A 27,447-nucleotide genomic window follows, 5' to 3' on the forward strand; every position below is an offset into this window, starting at 1 on the left:
TAGACCACACTTGGAGTATTGTGTTCAGTTCTGGTTGCCTCATTATAGGAAGGATGTGGAAGCTTTAGGGAGGGTGCAGAGGAAATTTACCAGGATGCTGCCTGGATTGGAGAGCATGTCTTATGAGGATAGGTTGAGCAAGCTAGGACTTGTCTCTCTGGAGAGAAGGAGGATGAGAGGTGACTTGATAGAGGTGTACAAGATGATAAGAGGCATAGATCAAGTGGACAGTCAGAGACTTTTTCCCAGGGCGACGATGGCTAACACGAGGGGACATAATTTTAAGGTGATTGGAGGAAGGTCTATGGGGGACATCAGGGGTAAGTTTTTTACACAGGGAGTGGTGGGTGCATGGAATGCACTGCCGGCAGAGGTGGTGGAGGCAGATACGTTAGGGACATTTAAGAGACTCTTAGCGACATGAACGATAGAATAATGGAGGGCTATATGGGAGGGAAGGGTTAGATAGATCTCAGAGCAGGATAAAATGTCAGCACAACATTGTGGGCCGAAGGGCCTGTACTGTGCTGTAATGTTCTATGGCACCCAGAATTGTACGTAATATGGCAATGGAGACATTTCTTGCTTTTGTACTTTGTGCATCAATCCATATGGCAAAGATCACATGCATTTATAGCAGACTTCTCAAATTGTCTAAAGGTTTGTATATGTGTTTCTTCAGGTCTCTCTTCCTCCACCACCTCGTAAATTGTAATATTTACATGGCCTTTCTTCATTCTTCCTTCCAAAATGTATCTTCTCTCTCAGCTATATGAAACATGTCATGAGTTTGCTTAGTTTTCCTGTTTTTTTTTACTTTGAAATCTGATACTATCCTGACCACTGTAAGCTACATTTCTAATTTTTATAATGGTTTTAAATTTTGAAAATATTCTCTGTATACCCAAGTCTAGATCATTACTATGGATCAGGAGTACTGTCCTTGATAGTGGTCTGATCTTTATTTCTCTATAACTGTTTAATTTATTCATCCTAAGTAGTCTGTTTTCTCCTTCCTAGTGAAAATTCTTCATTCGGATGAGCTGCTCGGCTCAACTTGTGATTACTGTATTCAATTGCAGGATTTGTGTGTCACTGTACATCTTTGATTGCCCTTGAAAAGGTTATGGTGAGCTGTCTCCTTGATTTACTGTTGTCATTGCGATAAAGGTATTCCCACAGTGCTATTTGAGTAGGGAGTTTAACTGTTCAGGCCTGATAATGAAGAAGAAATATGATGTCTAAGTCAGCTTAGTGTGTGACTTGGAAAGGTGGTAGCATTCTAATGCACCAGTTGCCATTCCCTTTCTGGGTGTTGGAGGTTGTCAGAAGCCATTTCAAGTTCTGGCAGTACATTTTGCCTTTGGCACACAGTCTGCTGGTGGTGGAAGGAGAAAATGGTGGTGGTGGTGGTGGTGGTGGAGGAATGGGTGGCAATTGAGTGGGCTTTCTAAGTATTCTTGTGCAAGTGGCAAATGTTCCATCATATTTCTGATCTGTCCTTTCTGAATGGTGCAGAGGCTTTGGGTTGTCAGGTGAAGGCTATTTGTCAAAAGATACAGACTTGCTCTTGTAGTTAATCGTAGAGCTGGTCCAGTTAAGTTTTTGGCCAATGGTGTCACCTGGGATGTTGATGGTGGGATTCTTAGCAATAGTAATATTATTGAATATCAGGGGTGGATGGTTAAGTTCTCTTTTTGTTGGAGATGGTCATTGCCTGTTACTTGGATTTGTTGATGAATTACTTCTATTCAACGGATAAGTAGCAGCAAATAACTTAATACCTGAATGTTCTCCATGTCTTCTTCATTCATATATTGACTGCTTCAGTATAGCTCTGAATATAATTAAACATTGGCAACTATCAGCACAGAATCCTCTTCTAACTTAAAGTTAATCAATAAAGCAGCCAAAGATGTTTGGGCCCAGGGCATTACACTGATGTTGTGGAGTTGAGATGACTGACATCCAACAATCACAATTGTTTTAATTTGTGTTGCAAATGACTCCAAAGGAAAGTCTCCCCCTTGACTCAGAGTGATTTCTATTTTACTGAAACCCTTTGATGTTACATTTGGTCAAATGCTGTGCTGACAACATGGGCAGTTGTTCTTACCTCCGTCTTTTCCATGTTTGAATTAAGACATTGACGAGTACTTGACCTGAGTGGTCATGGTGAAATACAAATTAAGCATCATTAGACAATTTATTGTTGATTTAAGTGCTGCCTGATACTGCTGTTCACCACACCTTCCATTGCCTTTTTGATAATTGATAGTAGGTGATTGGTGTAGGAATTAGTTGGATTGGATTTGATTAGTATGAACATTTAAGTGAAGAGCTGGAATAGGCCACTTGGGCCCTCAAGCTTGCTCTACCATTTAATAAAACCATGCCTAATCTGGTCTGACGCAGGTTGGAGGATTGCTTTGTTGATCACCTTTGCTCCTTCTGCTGTACCAGCTGGAACCTCTCAGTGATCAGTCATTTTAATTCCACTTCCCATTCCCATACCGACATGTCTATCCACAGCCTCCTCTCCTACCAAGTTGAGGCTAGATGCAGATTGGAGGAACAGCACTACATATTCTGCCTTGGCACTCTCCAACCTGATGGCATGAACATCGATTTCTCTAACTTCCGGTAACCACTCCCGTCCCCCACCGTTTTTTCCCTTATCCCACTGCCCCCCCCCCGTCACACCATCTCTTTCCCTCTTTCCCCTCCCTCGCCCTCTCAATCTGCCCCTCACCACACATTCCTCCCACCGATTCCCCTTTGTCACTTCCACCTATCACCTCCCAGTTTCTTACATTATTCCCATTCCCCCCCTCCCCCACCTGCCTATCTTCCCCCTCTTAGCTGGCGGGTGATGGGTGGATCCAGGTCTCGGTTCACCCCCATCCCATGCTTTTATACTAGCTATCTTCCCTCTTTCTTTCCAGTCCTGATGGTGAGTCTTGACCCAAAATGTTGACTGTCCATTTTCCTCCATAGATGCTCCCTGACCTGCTGAGTTCCTCCAGTGCCTTTGTGTGTTGCTGTCTATAGTACTTGTCTCACAACTTATCCTATATAACTTGAGCATAACTTCTCCACTTTTGTATTGTGTTCCCTAAACTATAAACAATAAGATTGTGTTAGCTTTCCTGAATTCATGCTGTATCAGTGTACTAGGTTTTTGACTTGTTACCTTGATTTTTTCAAAGTGCCCTTCTGTAACATAGCACTTAGAAATAGCTTTAATAATACTGTTTAAAAATAGCTTGCAGCATTTTCCCTTTGACAGATCTTAAGTTAATAGGCCTGTAGTTTCCTACTTTTCTATCTCACTGCTTCTTTGAATTAAAGGAGTTGTATTTGTTTATTCCCAATCCAATAGAACTTTCTCAGTGTCTGGAGAATTTTAGATAGTTAAAACCAATGCATCAACATTTGCACTAGCCAATCTTCCTCATTGTTGGGCAGATGTTAGTGCCACAGCTGTACTAAACAACCTGTCATGATTTATTTGTCTCACAGAATCCTTTAGAATGCGACAATTTTGGGTTTTTATATTGAGCATTTCCGTGGATTCAACACCATGTTCCATTTCTGTACAAGAATCTTAGATTGCCACAAACTATGGTGGTGTGCTATTACTTTGTAAATACACCTAAGCTTAAGAGGTATCCTCTGTTTCATCTTACGAAATCTACCAGTCATGTGATTTTTTTTATCTTCTGGATGTACATTGGGGTGGATCCTCTGTATGAAGGTAATAACTTGCTCTAAAACCTGTTCTTGTACTAGCTAATAAATTTTGATCAATGCATAAGTAAATGTTCAAATCGTTTACTCATCTATACCACTACAAGAAGAATAGAACTCATTTAATTTTCTGTTGAAGATTTTCAAGTGGTAAATCATGCTAGCAATTTTGATTGGCTGTGTTTAATGTTAATTAAAGGCTGATCTTGGAACATACTGACATCTATATCTACAACCTATTTCAGTTTGTAAACCCAGTACACCAACGTGAGATGGTTATGCACTGATAAGTGGGATAAAATTTGAGGTTTAAGTAGTGTTATTGTAATCAGCATTCTTTATTGCTCTTACACATTTTGGATTATATTTTTGTCCATCTGCCAACTTAAAAATTCTTCAGCCGAGCAGCTGAGCTTATTAATAATAGGTCAGCAAAAGTTTTATTTTAATTTTGTGTCCAAAGCTGATGCAGAGTAAATATGCCTGTTACAGCTGAAAAATTATTTTTTGGAGAAAGAGCCAAATGCACCTCTGCTAGTTTAAAAAATACTTTACTGTAACAAAATTCGTGAACTGAAGATTTGGAAGAAGTAAGCTGTTAAGATGCAGAAATAGGTGTAATTTTGCTTTTTGATACCTGGATAGTAATCATTGGGAGTTTGCTTTAAATTATATAAAAAAAGATTGGCATTCCTAAATCAGTAACCAGTTGAACGGTGAATTATAGAGGCCATGGCTAATGGTACAAATGTTGGGCCAAGCTGTAAAACAGTTCCATATTATGAACTTATCATGGAACTTATCAACACAGGATGAATAGTTTTACCAATTTCCACGCTATTTAATAATGGTTTTACTTGAATTTGTTCAGTGCTGTATGTCTGCAATATTAATGTATTACTTAATTCATTATGCACCTTAATAATTTCTGGTAATCAAACCAAGATGAATAATTTACTGTGTCCCTTTTCTGATTTGCTGCAGGTTTATTTGATTCTAAAGTGCAGCGGTCTCTGCAAACTGATAGCACATGGAATGTGTCTGGAGTACTCAGTCAGTTTTTTTTTATTGATAGTTGCAACATGCTGTATAGCATGTTTTGTTTAATTACTTCACGAATTCCTCACTTTTTAATCCTTATTAAAGTAGTATTTTGGCACGGAGGTTGGAAGTTTGTAAAGCAGTGATCATTGCTTTGCAAAATGTTGACTGATATAGTAAATGCAATGAGAGTTATTCGATTAAGTGCAGTTGGCCATTTTTAAACATAAATTTATAACAAAAAGTGCTTATGAAAAGTGTTTTCTCACTTTTATTAAATTATAATTAGTGTTTTGCTGAACTTTGTCTTGCAGAAAAATGGGGAAATTGTGCACAGTATCAATGTATGGAATGGATTATATTGGAATATAATCAACAGAATTTTGTAAAGGGAATTTATCTAGATCCTGAAACTTGCATGCTATTTGATTTTAGTTGGCAGTTTTATTTGGTTTATGAGATATGGGTGTTGCTAGAAAATGGAGCATTTATTGCCCATCCCTATTTATCCATGAGAAGGTGGTGTTGAGCTGCTGCCTTGAACTGCAGTCCTTCCACTGTTCCCAAGTAGAAAGTTCCACAATTTGATATGGAGTGATGAAGGGATACTCGTTTGGGAGGTGCTGTTGCAATAGGTGGGTAACTACAGTGCACATTATAGATGGTACACACTGTGACGACTGCACCCATGGGAGAAGGAGTGAATGTTCATGGTGATGGGTGAAGTGCAGCCTCACCAATGACTTGTACAACTGGGCGGCACGGTAGCACAGTGGTTAGCGTGACACTATTACAGTGCCAACGATCGGGGTTCAATTCCCGTCGCTGTCTACAAGGAGTTTGTACATTCTCCCTGTGTCTGCGTGGGTTTCCTCCTGGTGCTCCACTTTCCTCCCGGTGCTCCACTTTCCTCCCATATTCCAAAGACGTACTGGTAGGTTAACGTGGGTTTAAAATGGGTGGCGCGGATTCATTGGAGCGGAAAGGCCTGTTACCGTGCTGTAAATGAAGTTTTTAAAAGTTTTTTAAACTGCAACATAATGTCCCAACTCCTATACTTAGTGCCATGACTCTTGAAGGCCAGCGTGTTAAACACCTTTTTCACCACCCTGTCTACCTGTAACGCTGCTTTCAAAGAACTATGCACTTGAACTCCTTGGTCCCTCTGTTCTATTACACTGCCTAGTGCCCTACCATTCATAGTCTAAGGCCTACTCTGGTTTGACTTTCCACTTATCTTCATTGAAATCCATTTGCCACTCCTTGGCTCACATCCCTAACTGATCAAGATCCCTCTGTAATCTACAATTGCCTTTTTCACTGTCAACAACACCTCCTAATTTCATGTCATCTGCAAACTTGCCGATCAAGCCTTGTGCATTCACATCCAAATCATTTATATAAATAGCAAATAACAAGGGTCCCAACACTGATCCCTGTAGCACACCACCAGTCTCTGGTCTCCATTCAGAGAAATAACCTTCAACCACCACCCTCTGCTTCCTACCTCCGAGCCAATTTTGAATCCACCCAACTAGCTCTCCCCGGATTCCATGGGACCTAACCTTCCAGACCATCCTGCCATACGGGATTTGCTGAAGTCTAAATAGTCAACATCCACTGCCCTACTCTCATCTATCCTTCTGGTTCCCTCTTCAAAGAACTCTGGCCACTGTATCCATATGGCTAGTTCATTTGAGCTTCCAGGATGCAGATGGAGTGGAACAGTGATTATAATGCCGCTGAATGTCAAAGGTAGATGTTTGAATTCAGTTGGGTTGGAGCAAGTTATTGCTTGGTGCTAATCAGCTCATGTCTGAATATTGTTTAGAGCTTGTTGCCTACAGACATGGACACCTTTATTTTTACTTGAAAGGTTGCAAATACAATTGAACAGTGTGCAATCATCAGCAAATGTTATTCTTTATGATCTAATGATTGATGGAAGGGCTTTGATTAAACAGCTGAAGGTAGCCTGGCTTAAGATATTGCCTTAAAAAATGTGCTGTTGTGTCTTCAGTCTGGGATATTGACCTCCAGCAACTTGGCTATCTTCCCTTAGCATGTACAACTCTGACCATTGGAGTGTTTTCCATTTTGGACCAAAACTGTAATGATTTCTAGCTGAGTGATTCTGGCAACACTTGACCTGAACAGAACTGAGCAAATTATTGGTGACTGCTACTTAAGAACACAAATGATGACATCTTTTTTTTTGCTGATGGTTGAGGATAGACTGGGTGGTAATTGGTGAGATTGGATTTGTTCAGCTCTTTGTGTGGAAGTTGTTTAATGTATTGTCAGATAGATGTCAATATTGTAACTGTACTGGAAGAGCTTGGCTGGATGTGTGGCTAATTTAACAGCACAAGTCTTTTGTATTACAACTGACGTGGATGCATAGCTTTTGCTTTATCCAGTGATCTCAGTCGTTTATTTATCACATGGAGTGAGTTGAATTTTCTGAAGACTGACTTTTGTGAAGCTAGGGTTTTCGGGAAGAAGCCGAAATAGAACATCTGCTCAGAACGTCTGGCTGAACAATGAACATGGATGCAAATATTTCAGCTTTGTCTTTGGCATTAGGATAATCCCTGCTGTTATTCAGGATGGAAATATTCTTGAAGATCCTACATCCTGTTTATTGTTTAATTGTCCACCATGAATCTATCTTGGATGTTAAGCCAAAGATAGATCAAGTGAAAGAGCAGGGTGGAAATTGGCAGAAAGATTAATGAAACTTTTGAGTTCTTAATGATTGCAGGAATACAATCAACAAATAATTGAGTCAAGCTGAGAAAAGACTGCTCCATGTCTCCCCCAAAAGAGATAGTCATAACTACAAATGATGTAGATTGAAGCAAAAAGAAAACTTCTCCTTCAGTTCTACTTACTTTCTCAAGCTCACAGATATAGCTATGGAAACTTGGGTTGACCAGAGCCATGTATTTTTGTGGAATTTATGGAACAGTCCTTGTCTCAGCCTTACTCAGCCCCCCTTCCTCAACTCATTATCAGGTACATTGGTGAATATATCAGTGCTGCTTTCTGCACCTTGAATGGAACTTGAAAATTTCATTACTTCTGTTCGCAATTTTATTGTTGCTCTCTCATTTACATTGTCCATCTCTGACACTTGCCTTCCCTTTCTTGATCTCTCTGTCTTTCTCAGGGGGTAGACGACAAACTTCCTTACAAGCCTCACAAATGCCCACAGCTGTCTATTCCATTCTCCCAATTCCTTTATATGCATCATATCTGCCTTGACTTTCCATGCAGGTATTTATGACATGTCTTCATTTTCCCTTAACCATGGCTTCCCCTTCACCATTGTTGTCAGAGCTCTTCGTTGTGTTTTATCTATTTCCTGCATCTCTGCTGCCATTCCATCTCCTCCTGACCAGAGCAAAGATAGAGTTCCTTCTGTCCTTGCCTTCTACTCCACAAGCCTTCACAATCATCCCTCACAATTCATGTTGTCGTCACTGACCATCTTTCCCTCCCTTTTCCTTCCAGCTGGTTCACTTATCCTTCTCCACCAACCATTGTCCTTCTCATGGCATCATTCCATGCAGCTGCAGGAGATGTAACACGTTTTTTTTTTACCTTGTCTTTTCCTAGTATCAAGTGACCCAAACAGTCCTTTCTACTGAAGCAGTGATTCACTTGCAATTCCAATCTAATCTGTTTGGTCTCCTTTACATTGTGGGGGGGGGGGGGGGGGGGAGCAAATGCATATTGGGTGATCATTTTGTGGAGCATCTTTATTCAATCTGTAGGAATAATCTTGAGCTTCTTGTTGCCCATCACTTTAAGTCTCCAACCCATTCTCATTCTGACCTCTCTGTGGTCTGTAATACTGTTCCAGTGAGGCCCAGTGTAAGCCTGAGGAATGCCACCTCATCTTCCCATGGCCATGTGACAGGTTTTGGGACTCAAGATCAAATTCAGCAATTTCTGATGACTTGCTTTCCAGTTCCTTTGTATGTGTAACATTAACTTGAGTTTTTCTTTCTCCATAGACACAGCCTGATGTGCTGGCCATTTCCTTTTGGTTTCATTTCTCTGCGACAGCTCTGGCCTGTGTTTCACAGCTTTTACGTGCCCCTTTGTTTTCTGTCTCTAGAAGCCCTCATTAATCTTATCAACCAGGCAGGTAACCCTGGCTTCACTCTGTCAGAGATATTCCCTCTATCCTATCTGTTCCTTTCCCCACCCTCTCTGAAACTTCAAACTAACTTGTTTTCTCACTCTCCCATATTTGATGAATGGTCTTTGATCTGAAACTTTAACTTTGCTTTTCTTTTCTTAGATGCGCTTGACAGGTTGAGTGTTTGCAGTATTTCTTGTTTCCATTTCAGATTTTCAGCATCTGCAGACTTTTAAAATTTTTAACAGATTACATGACTCGCAAAAAATGCTATAGTTTGTTATAAATGTGAGGTCATCCACTTTGGTCCTGAAATGACTTGAACAGGGTACTTTGTAAATGATGAACAGCTAGAAGTGATGGAAGTCCAAAAATACTTCTATCGATGTATGTCATGAACAGAAAATCACATAACGGTCTAATGGAATGCTGGCCTTTATACCTTGAGGACTGGAGAGTAAAAGTTTAGCTATGACTATATTAATATCAAAATTGACATACTTTAAATTGACATGCTAGTTTAACTTCTATTCACTGGACTGTTGATCTAGTTGAGCTAGCCTTTATTTTAAAAAAAAGGGTTGTGACCACTTTATAAAGGATAACTGCAATGCCTGCCAATGTTTAGAAATGAAGGTATTCCATATGTTTAAGATTATGGTTAACTGTTATTTGTAGAACTTTTGTGAATGGCAGAAGATCAGTTGAGCATAACAATCAACCATGATAAACTCTTGCATAGCACTTTTTTTTAAAGAAAAGATTACTTTATAAACATAAGCTTCTGTTAATCTGAAAATGTAAGGAAGTTTTCAGAATGACATAGAATGTTGCTGTAAGGAAAATAATGAGGGCTGGCAACCCAGACACAGGAGCACAATACACTGCATGGTTGATCCAAATAAATAAACCACAATGAAAGTAAGGTGTTTGTTGCTATATGGGGAAGAAAATCAAGATTTAAATCAAGTTTTTTTACACACACACACACACACACACACACACACACACACACACACACACACACACACACACACACACACACACACACACACACACACACACACACACACACACACACACACACACACACACACACACACACCCCTGGATTAGACTGTTTTATTTCAATCTCTAATTTGTTTTGATATACTTTCTAAAAGCAACACTCAGTAAATGTATAGAAGTATTGAAACTAGTAATGTCAGTCGAGACAGGGACACCAAAGCAAGAGGATTGAATAATTACTTTTCCTAGTACTGGAAAAGGTTTGACAAACCTCATAAATTGACAAAATGCAAGAACAATAAATACGTGAGAAAAGGTATTACATGTTGAGTGCAGACTCTTCCACTCCATGGAAGTATTAAACCATTTGCAGGGAAATGAAACTATTGAATTTTGAAAGTTATCAAGCCATCCTTAGAACATCAAATTAATTTAATAGTTTATATTGTTTAGCTCTCGGTGGTTTCCCTGTTGAAAATATTCGCAGAATCAAAATCAGGTTTATTATCACTGACATACATTGTGAAATTTATGTCAGTGATAATAAACCTGCTTTGTGGCAGCAGTACAGTGCAAGACATATAAAAATTACTTCAAGTTACCAAAAAATAAATAAAATGGTGCAAAAGAGGAATAACGAGGCGGAGTTTATGGGTTCATGGACCGTTCAGAAATCTGATGGCAGAGGGGAAGAAGCTGTTCCAGAGACGTTGAGTGTGGGTCTTCAGGCTCCTGTACCACCTCCTTGATGGTAGTAATGAGACGAGGGCATGTCCCGGATGGTGAAGGTCCTTAATGATGGATGCTGCCTTCTTGAGGCACCGTCTCTTGAAGATGTCATCGATGGTTGGTGGGGATGTGCTCGAGATGGAGCTGGCTGAGTCTACAACTGTCGGCAGCCTCTTTCGATCCTGCACATTGGAGCCTCCATACCAGGTGGTGATGCAACCAGTCAGAATGCTCTCCGTCGTACGTCTATGGAAATTTGCAAGAGTCTTTGGTGACATAACAAATCCTCAAACTCCTAATGAAGTAGAGCCACCGGCGCACCTTTGTGTTCTGCTCACTACTGCATCACCGTCATTAGGTTCAGCTAATTTTTCTAAGCTAATAAGCGATATATGTTCTGCCTTTATTTCCTAATATTAAATTGGAAAGAAATGCTACAAATTTATTTCCTACTTTCCCTATCTTTATTTAAAAATAAATGTAATTCTTTATAACTTATCAATTAGAGCCCATGTAGAATTAACTGGCTTTAATTGCAATCTATCTGAAGTACATTGGAGAAGGATTTTAATCTTGGATTAATCCCAGTTTTATAATTTGTCTTCACTTCCACATTAGAGTTTATGAATACTGCAGCAATATTCATAACATTCAAAATTTTGAAGTGAATCACGTCCACTATTGTGAGGACACAGTTTTCAGTTTTATGACCATCTTCACCAAATGAGTGTATATAGGCAGCTATTTTGTACGTTCTCCCTGTGTGTCTGCGTGGGTTTCCTCTGGGTGCTCCGGTTTCCTCCCGCATTCCAAAGACATACAGGTTAGGAGCTGTGGGCATGCTATGTTAGCACCGGAAGAGTGGCAACACTTGCGGGCTACCCCCAGCACATTCTCAGTAATGCAAAGAGACGCATTTCACTGTTTCGATGTACATGTGATTTTATTTTTTATACACACAATAATATGTTACTGATGGTATATTGTAAATTTGAACTTGGAAGGACATATCAGCTAATGTTTAACTGTGCCACTATTGTCCCCTTCAAAGGACAAAATAAACAATGAATGTTACTAGCACTAGGATGATTTAGCCTTCTGTACACTGGAGTAAACAAAATAAGCCTATCCCCTGTTTACACAAGTAAATGTTGAAGGTGGCATTATGCATATTGTACTTGTATTCCACCACACCGAAGAGATGTTGCTGAGAGATGGGAGTGAATGGGATTGGACTGTTTATCTACAGTGAGGGAATAAGGAATTTCTGGGGCATATGTTATTGTTTCAGGTTATATGGTTGGCCTCAGTGCGGGTATATGTACTCTAAAAAGCTACAAGATGCATTTTATTTAGCCGTCATTGATTTAGAAATGTGTGTAGTACTTAAAGCAATGGGAAGAAATTATGTAGTGGTAGTTATAGTACTTTTTTGGAAAAAAAATACAAGTAAATAATGAGCAGACCACTCAAAAATGATTGAAAAGGATTACATGCATGATGTATTTATGGAACTTGTAAATGTAGCAGATGGTATATATGGGTGGCAGTGTATCAACCTCTGCTTTATTGTTCAGCCCATTCCTTAAAAGGTAGATTAATAGTTTGTTTAATTGTATTTCCAGGCACCTCTAAGGAACTATATACTGTTGTAAAGAGGGAAGCTGGCAGTGTGTTTAAGCCAAAAACTTAGTCATAGTCATGTTAAAGTTCTTTAGCTGCTTCAGCTGTGCACTTATAGTTTAAGATGTTATTAAAACCACGTGATTAAAATAATACTTTGCAACTCGCTGTAAACCATATACAATCCCATACTTATGCCACACATGTAGTTTAGACACAGGATAGACAGGAGAGTCAGTGGATGTTGTTTACTTGTATTTTCAGAAGGCCTTTGACAAGGTGCTACACATGAGGCTGCCAAACAAGATAGGAGCCCATGCTATTTACAGGAAAGGTATTAGCATGGATAGAAGATTGGCTGACTGGCAGAAGGCAAAGTGGGGGAATAAAAGGGGCCTTTTCTGGTTGGCTGCCATTGTCTGGTGGTGGTCCGTAGGGGTCGGTGTTGGGTCCACTATTTTTCACGTTATACGTTAATGATCTGGATAATGGAATTGAGGGCTTTGTGGCCAAATTTATGGATGATACAAAGATAGCTTAAGGAGCAGGTAGTGTTGAGGAAGCAGGGAGTCTGCAGAAGGACTTGGACAGGTTGGGAGAATGGGCAAAGAAGTGGCAGATGGAATACAGCGTAGGGAAGTGTACAGTCATGCACTTTGGTAGAAGGAATAAAGATGTAGGCTATTTTCTAAATGGGGAGTGAATTCAGAAATCGGAGGTGCAAAGGGACTTGGAAGTCCTAGTGCAGGATTCCCTAAAGGTTAACTTGCAAGTTGAGTGAGTAGTAAGGAAAGCAAATGCAATGTTAGCATTCATTTTGAGAGGACTAGAATATAAAAGCAAGGATGTAATGCTGTGATTTTATAAGACATTGGTCAGACCACATTTGGAGTATTGTGAGCAGATTTGGGCCCCATATCTAAGGAAGGATGTGCTGGCATAGGAGAGGGTCCAGAGGAAGTTTACAAGAATGATCTCAGGAATGAAAGAGTTAATGTATGAGGAGTGTTTGATGGTTCTGGGCCTCTACTCGCTGGAGTTTAGAAGGATGAGGGGGGATCGCATTGAAACCTACCAAATATTGAAAGGCCTGAATAGAGTGGACGTGGAGAGGATGTTTCCAGTAGTGGGAGAGTCTAGGACCAGAAGGCACAGCCTCAGAATAGAAGGATATCCTTTAGAATGGAGATAAGGAGGAATTTCTTTAGCCAGAGGATGCTGAATCCACAGATGGCTGTGGAGGCTGTCATTGGGTATACTTAAAGTGGAGGTTGATAGGTTCTTGATTAGTAAGGGTGTCATAGGTTATGGGGAGAAGGCAGGAGAATGGGGCTGAGAGCGTAAAATAAATCAGCCATGATCGAATAGCGGAGTAGACTTGAAGGGCCGAATGGCCTAATTCTGCTCCTATGTCTTATGTAAGTGAGATTTTTCTTCTGGGTCTATTTTGGAATACATATATTTATACTGGTGATGACCCTCGAGATGGTCCTTCCATTCTAAATTAGTTGTTGAGGGCCGAGAAAACACACTCCCCTAGAATTTACTTATTGATTACTATATATTTGTGCTGCTGTTATTCGCATAACCATCAAAACTTCGAGTACAGTGAATGAAGCCAAAACAAATCTGTTGAGTGTTTCTTTTACCACAAAGACCGGAGGATGGTTAACGTTGTGCTTTTATTTTCGAAGGGATGCAAGACAAACCCAGGGAGCTAGTTTGGTGAGCCTTGCATCAGTGATGGGAAAGTTACTGGGATGCATTCGAAGGGACAGAATTCATTTGCATTTGGAAAGGCAAGGACTGATTAGGGATAGTTAGCATGGCTTTGTGAGAAATCGTGTCTTGCAATTTGATAGTTTTTTTGAAGAGGTAGCCAGGAGGATTGATGAGGGTGTGGACTTTAGCAAGGCCTATGACATGGTCTTCCACGGTAGACTATTCTGGAAGATCAGCAGGTCCAAGGTGAGATGGCAGATTGGATACAAAATTGGCTTGATGGTAAGTGGCAGTGAGTAGTAGTGGAGGGTTTTCAGATTGAAGACTTGGTCCCCTGTTGTTTGTCATATGTATTAATGATTTGGATGAGAATACAGGTGGCATGATTAGTAAGTTTGCAGATGGTAGATAGTGAAGAAGATTGCCTAAAGATTACAACAGGGCCCAAGTCAACTTCGAAAGTGACAAAGAATTCACAGCTGGAATTTAACTGGCACAAGTACAAAGTGATGCATTTTGGCAAGTTAAACTAGGCCAGGACATGCATAGTGAATGGCAGGGCCCTGATGAGTGTTTTTGAACAGCAAGACCATGGTGTACAAGTACAAAGTTCCCTGAAAGTAGTGACGGAGTTAGGGTGGTGAGGAAAGTGTATGGCATGCTTACCTTCATTGGCCAAAAGTATTGCGTATTGGGGTTGTGAATTCGTGTTACAGTTGTACAAATTGTTGGTAGGCTGCACATGGATTATTGTGTGTAGTTCTGGTTGCTATGCTTTAGGAAGGGTGTGATTTAAGCTAGAAAGGGTACGGAAAAGGTTCACAGGAATGTTGCCTGGACTTGAGGGCTTGATTGGATAAGCTGGGACTGTTTTCTCTGGAGTGGAGGAGGCTAAAGGGTGACCTTAGAGTTTTATATAATTTTAGGGGGCATAGATAGGGTCGATAGTGACAGTCTTTTTCACAGGGTAGGGGAGTCTAAAACTAGAGGTGATATGTTTAAGGTGAGGGGGAATAATTTAAAGGGGATTTGAGGGGCAAGTTTTTCCACACAACGGGTGGTGAATATATGGACTGACTTGCCAGAGGAGCTGGTAGAGGCAGCTATGATTACAACATGTAAAAGACATTTGGGCAGGTACATGGATAGGAAAGGTTTAAAGGGATATGGGCCAAATCAGGCAAATGGCATTAGCATAGATAGACATCTTTGGCGTGGACAAGTTGGGCTGAAGGATGCTTTTCTATGCTGTATAACATTGTGGGTCAGCAGAACCTCGGGTGGCTGGATTTTCCAGACTTTGGGAAACTTAAACACCTGAAAATAAGCAAATAATGCTAAATCTATCCTGGTTGTCAGTGAACAGGCAAAGGAATGCTTCTTGCAAGCTCACGAATGCCTGTGTATTTTTTTTTTGAAAGCTAGCTGTTTACTCCTGACTCTCAGAATAAACATTTCCCACTTCCTATGTCAGGAAGCTAGACACATTTCCTCCCTTTCATAGTCATACAGCAGAGAAAGAGACACTTTGGCCCACCATGACCATGCCAACCATTAATTACCCATCAACACTAATCCCATTTACCAGCACTTAGCATGGCTTCTATACCTTAGCAATTCAAGTGCTCCTCTAGATGCTGTAAGAATACTTCTACCACTTAATCAGGCAGTGCATTCCAGATTATATTTACCCTCTGGATGAAAAAAATTCTTCCTAAAATCCCCTCTAAATCTCTTCCTCCTTACCCTAGACCTATTTCCTCAAGATTTTGATCCCTTTGTTAATGGGAAGAGTTTCCTTTTATCCACTGTCTTTGCCTCTCATCATTTTGTACATCTCAATCAGGTCCACCCTTGGCCTCCACTGCTCCAAAGAAAACAAACCCAGCCTATCCATTCTCTCCTAATAAGTGAAAAGCTCCATCCCAGGCAACATTCTGGTGAATATCCTCTGCATCCTCTCCAGTGCAATTATGTCCTTCCAGAACTACAGCTGTGGCCTAACCAAATGATCTCCCTGCTCTTGTATTCTGTGGTCTGGCTGATGAAAGTTGGATCCCATGTGGCACCTTCACTATTTTATCTGTGTGCTGCCACCTTCAGGGATCTATGGACTTGTGCACTAAGGTTCCTTTGTTTCTCATTACTTCCTGCAGCCGAAACATTATTGTTTATGCCTTACCCTTATACGTCTTCCTAAAGTGCAACACCTTGCACTTGTCTGGATTAAATTCTATCTGCCATTGCTCTACCCATTTTACTAACTGATTAATATCTTCATGCAACCTAAGACTATCCTCGTCACTTTCAACTACACCACCAGTCTAGTAATCACACCTCCTACATTCATATTCAAATCGTTAATGTATATGACAAACAATAAAGTTTGCAGCACTGATCTCTAGGATACACAACTGGTCATGGGATTCTAATCACAAAAACAACCCTACACTATCAGCAATCACCAAGCCAATTTGCCTTGGGCTCTAACTTATTGGACCAATCTCCCATGTGGGACCTTGTCACATGCCTTATTGAAGTCCATGTAGGTTACATCAACTGCATTGCCCTCGTCAACACATTTTGTTATCTCTTCAAAAAATTCAATTAAATTGGTCGGTTTAGTACTCAATCATCATTATATTTTGCAGCATCAGCTTTATCTGAGAATCCCTCTGATTTGTCTTTACAAGCCCATCTCTAAGAGTAAAGGTAGGAGGGAAGCTTGGTCAGAGATGGTAATTCAAAGAATCTTGCAACACATTGTACATGCTCTTTAAAGGAACTCTTTGAACTTCTGGTCAGTGTCAGTAAGATGGACGTACCACCAGTCTTGTGCAGTTTTGGGAATGAAGACGAGCATGTGGAAGGAGTATGAATGGAAAACCATTTTTGTTGCGGTGATCGTAAATACAGTTAGATTGAACATAGTTAAGGAAAAGGACAAACATAATAAATCAAGGCTCTAAATTGGGATAAGGCCAAATGTACTAGACCGAGAAGTGATTTAACCAAAATGGACTAGAAATGGTTTCTTTTACATAAATTTTGAAGAAATGGAAGGAATTCAACAAGGAGATTCAGGGTAAACATTCTCAGAAAGCAAAAAGTTGAGGCAGCCAAATCAAGAAGTACCACCGCACGCACCCCCCCCCCCCCCACCCCTTCCAGGAGGATGGTGAGGTGCATAAAGAATAGGATAGGGTAAAATTGGGAAGCTGATGTTAGATACAGAAGGTGTGGAAGAGTATTGTGAGTGGCTGAAATTAAAAGGGAAATTAGGAAAAGGAAAAGTTGATATAATATTGGCAAGTAAAACCAAAGAGTCTCAGGAAATTTTATAAATACATGAAAGCAAGGTGGTCACTTAAGAAAGATTAGGGCCTGTTAGTGACCAAGAAGGTAACCTGTGTATGGAAGTGGAGAATGTTTATATCGTTCCTAATGAATATTTTGCAATGGTTTTCACAAAAAAGGGGGATATTGCTGATGAAACGGTTAAAATGAACCTGTGAAATGTTGGATGGGGTAAACATTGTAAATGAATAATTATTAAGAAGTATTTCATCTTTAAAATGACACAGTGGCACAACAGGTAGAGCCACTGCCTCACAGCTCCAGGGATCCAGGTTCGATCCTGACCTTGGATGCTATCTGTGTGGAATTTGCATGTTCTCCCTGTGACCATGTGGATTTCCCCTGGGTGCTCTGGTTTCCTCTCACATCCCAAAGACTTATGGGTTGGTTAATTGGCCACTGCACATTATCCCTAGTATATAAGTGAATGGTAGTATCTGGGGGAGTTTTTAAAAAAAATTTTATTTACAGCGTGGTAACAGGCCCTTCCGGCCCAACGAGTCCGCGCTGCCCATTTTAAACCCAAATTAACCTACCCGTATGTCTTTTGCAATGTGGGAGGAAGCCGGAGTACCTGGAGGAAACCCATACAGACACGGGAGAACGTACAAACTCCTTACAGACAGCAACGGGAATCGAACTCCGATCGCTGGCGCTGTAATAGCATCGCGCTAACCGCTACACAGGAATGTGGAGAGAATAAAATGGATTTGGGTAGGTTTAGTGTAAAAGGGCAGTTGTTGGTTAGCACGGACTTGGTGGGCCAAAGGGCCACCAAGTTTCAGTGCTGTATGACTGTGTCTCTAACCTACATTAATAAAAAAAAAGGACAAATTGCCATCTCCCATGAAATGTATCCCAGGCTGTTAAAAGAAGTAAAGGAAGAAATTATGGAGGCTCAGACTTTAGCTTGTCAATCTCCTGTGGGTACAGGAGTGGTGCTAGAGGATTGTGACATTGACTTGCTCAAATATGGCTAACTGGCCTCCTGTGTTGTAAAATATTTATGATTTTTTTTTAACACAATTTCTTAATTATGCACTCCACAGAAAACAAGTGGTTGAAAGGGTGGAACAAGATTTCGGATAATTTATGTTTAGACAACAATAAATGAGACAGGGATGTGCTTGTCATTTTAGTTACATGCTAAAGCATTTGGAGCAATCAGTGATTTTGTTGGCCTGGACCATAGTTAAAATTCATTCCCTCCCTCCACTATTGCACCGTGGTTGCAGTATGTCCCATCTATAGAATGCACTATATTTACTTAGGGTACTGTTACCTTTACAAAGGCACTCGGTGTATAGGGACATCACCATCTGCAGGTTTCCCTCTCAATTATATATCATCCTGACTTACAAATGTATTGCTGTTATTTTCATTGTCACAGGATTTATGTCCTGGAATGCCTTGTCTTTCAACATTGTGGGAGCATCTACACCAGAAGGACTGCCTCACCATCTCAAAGGCAATTAGGGATGGGTATTGAATGCAAGCCTTCCCAGCGATCCCCACTGTCACCTGCTCTTGATACAGAGTACCTTATTTGCAGACCCAAAGTGCCCTGGATTCCAGCAATGTGGCTGAGTGACAGCAGGGCTGCAGTGGTGCATTTAAGGAGCACCGCCGTGAAATGTACTTGAAAATTCCATCGCTAGCAAAGTCCTGCCAAAGCCTTGCTGTCAAATTTATAATGTCTGCTAAATGTTACAGTATATCCTTGACACTTGAAGGCACTTATAAATAAATTTTAAAAAAGAAATTACTTTTCCAATGAATCAAATTAGCCAAAACGCTTATAAATAATTAAAAAGTTAAATCATTTTGAAAAAGGATAGTTGCGTGCCTTAATCTCTTTCCTTTCATTCCACTGCTCGACACATCCCATTTAACATCACTGGGGTCTTGAGAGCTGATTTCCCAGAGTAAATGCTGGGAATCTCAACAAGATGGAACTCTGCTACTGGTCTCCAAATAGAATAGAGAAGCTAAGCAAATTGACTGATTCTATTTCATACCTGTAAATAAGGGACTTCACTACTTGACTTTACATGCATGGAAGACCCAGATCTCTTTCTGTTTATGAGGAAAACCTGGGCTAATGTCTCAAACTGCTGCATTTTGCTTGGCAAAGATGTCTGGGTTTTTTTCTGAACATGTATTCCTTTGAATTGAATGCAGTCTATACATACTTTAAATGTTTCTTTAAGTTTTCCAAAGTTGAATTTGTAAGCACAGCTACTACTTTACAGCTTGATTGGAATTAAAACAATGATGGGTTTATCAAGATTACACAGTAGGCCAGTGGCTGAATCTAGACTTCTCTTAACCTATGTCAGAAAAAACTCTTCAATTTGTGAGACTGTCGAAGTATTTGCCCTTACTTTGCCATTCGTGCTGTCTCTTTAGTTTCTTTCCCTCTTTTTTTTCCCCCACCCCACCCCCATTTCCTCTGCCATGCTTGCCTTGTACTCATATGCTGCACGTACACACTGTATTTGGACCCCCAATTCATTTACAGTGTTTATGTATTTATGTTTATTTAGCGGAGTTGATGTCTGGTGCAAAATTGGGAATGCATTAGAAACTTTACAGTTTCATCTTTAAGGTTAGATACAGTTGCTAGTGTATGGTAGGCCATGGCACAAAACATTAATATTACATTTTAAATCTATGTAAAGCTTCTTTACATTATTAAAAAAAATTCAAATGGATGTGCAATAACTGATTCAATAACCTAAAATGCACAGATAATTTGGAGAGACTGGGCTTGCCAAAATAGGATTTTGAACATTTTTGGTCTAATTATAGGAATAAACCATATAAATCTTTGATCTTGCTCAGCCATTCAGTAAGCTCATGACAGTTCCTGCATCTTATCTATTTACCATCTAATCTCCATATCCCTTGATTCTCTTGGTCTTCAAAAATCCACCAGTCACAGTCCTGATTTATATGCAAGGACTGAGCATTCACAGTTTTCTGGAATAGAGAATTCCCAGGTCCTACAGCTATCTGAGTAAATAAATTTCTCCTCGTCTTGGTTGAGACCTTTATCCTAAGACTATGCCCACTTGGTCTGAGGAAACAGCATCTCATGATCTACTTTATCAGTCTCTCTCAGAATCTTGTATTTTGTCACTTTTTTACGCTTCTGAATTCCAGTGAATGCAGGTCTATTCCATACGGTATCTACTGATTGGATAACCAGCCCTCTTCCAAATCAGTTTAACATATTTATACTTCCTTGAAGACCAGTGTGGAGACCGACACTGCATTCAGTATTCCAAGTTTAGTCGCACCAAATCCCAATAAATTGCTGATTGATTCCATACTTTGGTGCTCAAATCATCTTGCGATTAAAAGTCGATCTACTATTTATTTTCCAAATTACATGTTAACTTCTGTGTTTCATGAACTAAAGCATTGTATTCCCTCTTTAAATCCAAATTTACAATTTAAAAAATATTCTTACTACTTAGTGGATGACCTTGCATTTCCGTCATTATGTTCGATCTGCCAGCTTCTTAGCCTTTTTACTTAATTTGTCTGTATTACTTATATTTTAGTGCCCTACTTAGATTTCTGAAACAAATATTTGGTGTTGGCAACCCTTCTAATTCTTTTATTTTTGATCTTTGCAGCTAAACCATTTACTTCTACTGTAAAGGAACTACGGCTACACCGAGATGACTTTGAAATGTTGAAAGTCATTGGCAGAGGGGCATTTGGCGAGGTGAGCATTCAACAAATTGCATCTAATAGTGATCACATACTTCATAATATCCTACTATATTGTGGAAGTTGCTTTTCTAAGGCAGTGATAAACCATTTACTATTATGTAATTGGATATTCTGTATAAAAATTAGTCAAAACATTGATTGTGATCATCACTTTTTTTATAGTCATTAATTTTGGCTTATAATTAACTGATACTCTCTGTAATAGTTTGGAAATTTAATCTCTTGTTTTTGTGCATATGAAAATCTTTTTTTTTGAGTTAAACCGATGAAATTACTACAACAATAACCATTACTACTGTTTGCCCTTAGGTAGTGCCTTGAACACAACAAAATGTCTTATGGCATGTTGTAGGAATGGTAACAAATAAGATTTAATTGAGCCATATATGGATAACCCAAGGTAGATGCCCAGAAGCTTGATGAAATCAGTAAACTTTTGGGATTGTCTTAAAGGAGGAAAGAATAGTACAGTGAAAACTTGATATAATATGTTTGTCAGGGACAATTTTAGCATTATAAATGTAAGTAATATTTATCTAATTCCTGTCTTGAGAGAAATAGTAGCACTCGTGATAAATTCAGAAGGCTTAATAAAACAAGGTATCAATGTTGCACTATACTGAGAAAGAAGGGTCTGGGGAGAGAATTCCAGAGCTTGGAGCCTGGGCAGCTGAAGGCCTAATAGTCATGGGTAGTGATTTAAGTTCAGGAATGATCAAAAACCAGAATTGCAGAAGTGAAGATATTTCAAATGCTTACAAAGCTGAAAAAAATTACAGATATAGGAATGGGTGACTCCATGGAGGGATTTTAAAAACAAGGGTGAGAATTTTAAAAATCAGCACTGCTTAACTGGGAGTCTGCACATGCAGTCAAGTGGTGAAGTTCCTAACTTACTGTCAGCAACCATATATTAGTTTTTTTTTACCACTTGACATTAAAATTCTGAGTTATATTCTGGTTTCAAGTAGGTTGTTCAATCATCACCATGATAAATGGTCATGATGTTCAGCTCTACTTGCTCTTCAAAATAAGAGCTACGTCAATACAATTATCTTTCATAATTGACCATGTTGATTAATTTAGACTGGACAAGAAGTGAAATCTTAAAAGATTGGATCACTATTGATTGTAAAAGTTGAGATTGTAGCATTTAAAATTGTAATAAAAGACCAGTACTGTATTGGTGGGAAAATATTTTTAAACACTTTTCACTCTTAATTTATTTGTGCTGGAATTGGATGAAAACCATTTCTTAGCAGAACTGGCTTGAGTTCAGCAGCATGTAATGTAGTTTGAGTTTCCTGAAATGGGGTGGGGAACTAAAAGCCTTTCTGAGAACCAAGAGGACTGCATTCCATAATTTGTTAGATTCTTCCTTAATAGGCATTGTTATAACAAAGGACAGATTATTAGTGGCATCTAATTCTGTGCAATGATAATGAGAAGTATGATGACTATAATTGCTAATATTCATGGACTGTGAACCTTCAATAAATCTGTACATATAATGTTATTTGTGTTCAGTAACCAATTAACCTACCAGCCACCATATCTTTGGCATGAGAGAGAGAACTGGAACACATGGGGGGAAAGCCCACATGACCACAGGGAAAATCCACATGACCACAGGGAAAATGTACAAACTCCACACACAAAGCCTCGGGTCAGGATCGAATCCAGGTCTCTGGAGCTGTGAGGCAGCAGTGCTAACTACTGAGCCACTGCACTGCCTCATTGTGTGTCATCTGTTTAACATTACAATAGCAATTAAGAGAGATAAAATCGAGAATGTAATAAAGCATGATGTTTAAGATGTATGGTAAATTCTGTCGCATTAATTTGATGTGAAGCTGTCATTTTACAAAGAATCACAAATGGAAAAACTGCCTCATGCTGCTTACAGCATGATAGTTCACAACACCAGGCAATTAAAGAAATAACATTAACATCTTATTATATTGAGGGTTTTTGTAGAATATTTAAGAATATTGAAAAAAGTAGTTCTCTTAAAATGTAATTTGTGAGTATGTAATTCTCTTAGAAATGTGGTAGTTACCAGAGTAGATGAAAATAGATTTACTGTATTTTGCTAGGAATACTGAAGCATTATTCCAGATTATGAGATGGTGCAAGAACAGTATATGGCTTCAGTTAAATAAGAGACTTCTATTCCATGGAATAAATTGGAGCTAAACAGTAAAAAAAAGAGGCAGTAAGTTATATAGAATCATATAATAATGCAGCTAGCCCAGCCAAGTAATCCCTTGCTACTTACCCACGCAAAGTAGGTGTTTTCCTTTTAAGCTTTTGAATTTTACCATTGAATCAGCTTCCAACCACTTTTTGGCAGTGTACTCAAAATCACAATAACTTTTATTTTAAAGTTTTCAGTTCTTTTGCTTATCATCTTGAATCTATGGCCTCTGCTAACTAGCCCTTCTGTACAGGAAACTGTTTCTTCTTGTACTCTCGATTTTGAAACCTTCGACCAGATCTCCTATTAACCATGTCTGCTCTAAAGAAAACCCCACCTTCTCTTATCCCACAATACTAAAATCCTCATCAGTAGTACCATTCTGAAATCCCTCACCAGTGGTTCTTTGTTCCTGCACCTCCAAAGTTATACCTTTTTTTACTTTTTATTGCCTTTCCTCGTACTTATTAAAAATGTTTCTCAGTGTTAAATTTTAACTGCTATGTGTCTGTCCGTTTTACCCACTTGTCTGCATCCTCAAGTTGATGGCTATCTTGTTGTTTACCACACTTCTGATTTTTTTTTTGTATGTTAGCTTAGAAATTGTGTCCTGTACATACAAGGCAGCCACAGAAAAAGGTAGGGACAGTGGATCATAAAAAGTGATTTTAATTATCCAAAGATCAACATGAATAAATTACATTGGTATCCGTGGCTATTGCTACCTGCAGAGTGCAAATTTGCTATAGAGTTCTTGGTCCTCCAGGTACATTCCCCCTTATAAATGAAGTCATCTTCATGGACTGCGCGATGCTGAGCCTGGAACCTGGTATGATCCCCTGTCCTCTGGCCCACCTGCAGCAAAGAATTGCCCATGGCTTGTTGCAGAGAGGCTGTATGTGAGGGCTGCTGTTGAATGGCTGCATCACGTGCCTCAGCTCGCCTGCCACTGAAATATGGCGCTAAGCCAGCACCCCAGCCAGCATGGCAGGTGGAGCCATTGTTGGGGACTAGGAACTGCTGCTCCGCACATTAACACGCAGCCTGGAACCTCTCATCAACACCAGTTGAATGTGATTGAAGCTGCTGTGTCTCCTTCTCTTTGTTTGGCTGCACAACTCTCCCTAGCTCAGAGAAATTGTCATGGTAACAGTCTCAACAGTGGTCGCTAGCCATTAAGTTTGTTACCATTAGCCAAATAGTTAATTGGAGAAGAGCCAATTTCATAAGGACAAAAACAAGTCTAGCCCAGGTAAGTTGGATTCAGAGCTTGAAAGGCTAAATTGAACAATGGGAGGCTTTTAAAGAATTTCAGCTATAGTCTAGGTACATTCCCAGAAGGGAGAAGGATATAGGAATTAAAGCCAATGCTCCATGCATGATCAAAAAGAAAGAGTGAAATAGTGTTTTAAAAAAAAAGACAGGTACCACTTTGTTAATACAAATGAGAACCAGGCTGAATACTAAGTTCAGGGGGGGAAGTAAAAAGGGAAATGATAAATGATGGGGGGGCATGAGAAAAGTCTGATAATAAGCATAAAAAAGGAATTTTAAAATATTCAATAGGTATGTGAACAGGAAAAGGGTTGTAAGAGGAGATCAGTCCAAAAAGTGCATGACTAATATAATAAATGCTTACTTGGTGAAGACTACTGCTGTCTCAGCAAATGAGGAGGTAATTGAGATTTTGGGTGGGTTGAAACTTGATAAATTGGAGGTATTAGAAAGGCTAGATGTACTTGGTGATATAAATGGGATGTTTTCTTGGTTGCTGAGGAAATTCAGGGGCTCTGGTCGTAATCTTTCAGACATCTTTGCAGTCAGGCATAATCACTGAATTCAAAGTTTAAAAACAAGTGTATCAGGCTAAACTGGGAAACTACAGAGCAGTCAGTTTAACCTTAGTGGTGTGGAAATTTCCAGAAATAATAATCAGGGACAGAATTAGCAGTCTCCTGGATGAACATGAATTGATTAGAGAAAGCCAACATGGATTTAGTAACTAGCTTGATAGTTTTTTGATGATGGAATAGAGAGGGGTGATGAAGGAAGTGCAGTTGGTTTGGTATATTTGTACTTCCAAAAGGCATTTGATAAGGTGCCATGTAATAGGTTTGCCATCCAGGTTGAAGGCCATGGAATAAAAGTGGCTAAGTAACAAGAAACACAACATAGTTGTGAAAGATTGTTTTTTGATTTGATGGGAACTCCCCAGGGTCAGTACTAGAAGCACTAGTTAATGTACAGTAATGAATAGATCTTGGGTGAACGGGGTATAACTTCCAAATTGGCAGATGACCCCAAAACAGAGAACTGTGAGGAGGATAGTAATAAACTTCAAGGACACGTATGCAGATTGATAGACTGGGCAGATAGAGAGCAGACGACACTTAATTCTGAGAAATGTTTTGATTTTGGTAGCAGGAATGAGGAAAGGGAACATAGACTGGAGAGCACAATTCTAAAAAGAATATAAGAATGGGGTTTGTACCCAATTTATTGGAAATGGTTTTAAAAAAGTAAACTCAGATAGAACCAAGAGCAAGGGAGTCATAATGTACTTTCATAAAATGGTAGTTCAACCACAACTTGTGTTCAGTCTGGGTGCCACACTTTAGGAGATGGTGGAGAAAGAGTGCAGAAGAGATTTACCAAAATCTCTTTTGGGATGAGGGACTTCAGCTGTGTGGGTAGACTGGAGAAGGTTGCATTATTTTCCTTGGAAAGAAGAGACTGAGAGGAAATGTGATGAAAGTATTTAAAATCATGAAAGGTAGAGAGGGATTAATCCCATTGACAAAGAGGTAAAAGAATCAAAAGTGACATGAAGATTTTCATACAGAGCATCAGGTTAGGGTCTATGATGTACTGCCTGGGGTAAGAAGCAGATTGAACTGGAGCATTCAAAAAGGAATTTGGTGGGTTTCTGAAAATAAATAAATTTCATTGCTCTGGGAGAGAGTGAGGGAGTGGGGTTAGTTAGATTTAATAGAGAGGGTACAGTCCTGACAGGCAGAACCATTCCATGCCATAATAATCCTGTCATTCTTAATATGATAGCAGAGTAAGTAGATACTGTAAGGAAAGAATGAATGACCATAACATAATTTGGTTCATGGTTAAAAGATGAAGATTGCAAAGCCAGTTTGAATAAACTAGAATGAAAATTCCACATAATAGAATGCAAGCATCATTCAATATTTAAAGAGATGTTGAAGGTGCAAATTAGACATAGCCCTACATGAAATAAATTCATGGATCAAAACTGAAGTTTCTTGTATTAGTTGAGAAATGAGAATAAAAGCAAGACTTTAATTGTACAGGTTAATTCCGGAGCTAATTGCAGAAAAGGTTGACAAAGTGAAAGGATGTGAAGAAATTAATGTTAAGTGAGGCTTTGAAAATAGAATACCAGTTGAATTTAAATACATGGTCATTTAAGAAATAAAAGCTCACCAATTAGAATTGGGGGAAAGAAAAACTGAAAGCACAGCAATGATGCTGACCGAGGACTTCACATTGTTTTTTGTGGAAGCTTGTGTTGGGCCAGCGAAAAGATGCAAATGAAATGCTAGAATAGTAAAACAGGGACAATTGGAAGTGAGAGCCCTAAATCTTTGTGGATCTTTGAAAGTGGCCACAGATCTTTACTTCCTACATGTATCCTGTAGATTTTAGGGAAGTCTTAGAGGAAATAGCAGAGGTTCTGATAAAAATGTTGTGCCAAATGGCTGGAGGTTTGCCAGTATAACAGCTCTGTTTAGAAGGGAGAAAAATAGCAAAACATCATTCTTCTAATGTTGGTTATGGCTGTGCTGTGAAGGGTAACAAGAGTAAAGTTAATGCTCACTTTAAAATAAAATGGTTAATTAGGAGCAGCCCATATAGATTTGCAGAAGGAAAGTTAATTATTTTAATAAAGGAAATATAATATCTTTCAGACATGTGGTGAAGTACCAGAAAACCTTGTTGATTTGAAATCTAAAGGTAGGAATAGGAAAAGATGGAAAATTGATTAACTCTTAATTGATACCTTCACAATCTGAAGTGTTGCAATCCAGGAATTAATGTGAGGTGTACCTCAAATTTTTCCTTCATTTCCTCTTTCCGACTCCTTTAATCCCAC

General features: G+C 39.3%; 1 protein-coding gene across 1 annotated transcript in view; it reads left to right on the top strand.

The window, feature by feature from the left end:
* The window catches only part of cdc42bpb (CDC42 binding protein kinase beta (DMPK-like)), a 159,640-nt gene that overhangs the window by 42,277 nt on the left and 89,916 nt on the right, over window positions 1–27,447 (top strand). The window contains exon 2 of the mRNA XM_052013435.1: window positions 21,025–21,116. Coding sequence (XP_051869395.1) covers window positions 21,025–21,116 — 92 coding nt within the window. The remainder of the gene's footprint in view (window positions 1–21,024; window positions 21,117–27,447) is intronic.

This window comes from Pristis pectinata, chromosome 1, assembly GCF_009764475.1.
Source record: "Pristis pectinata isolate sPriPec2 chromosome 1, sPriPec2.1.pri, whole genome shotgun sequence".
NCBI lineage: Eukaryota > Metazoa > Chordata > Chondrichthyes > Rhinopristiformes > Pristidae > Pristis > Pristis pectinata.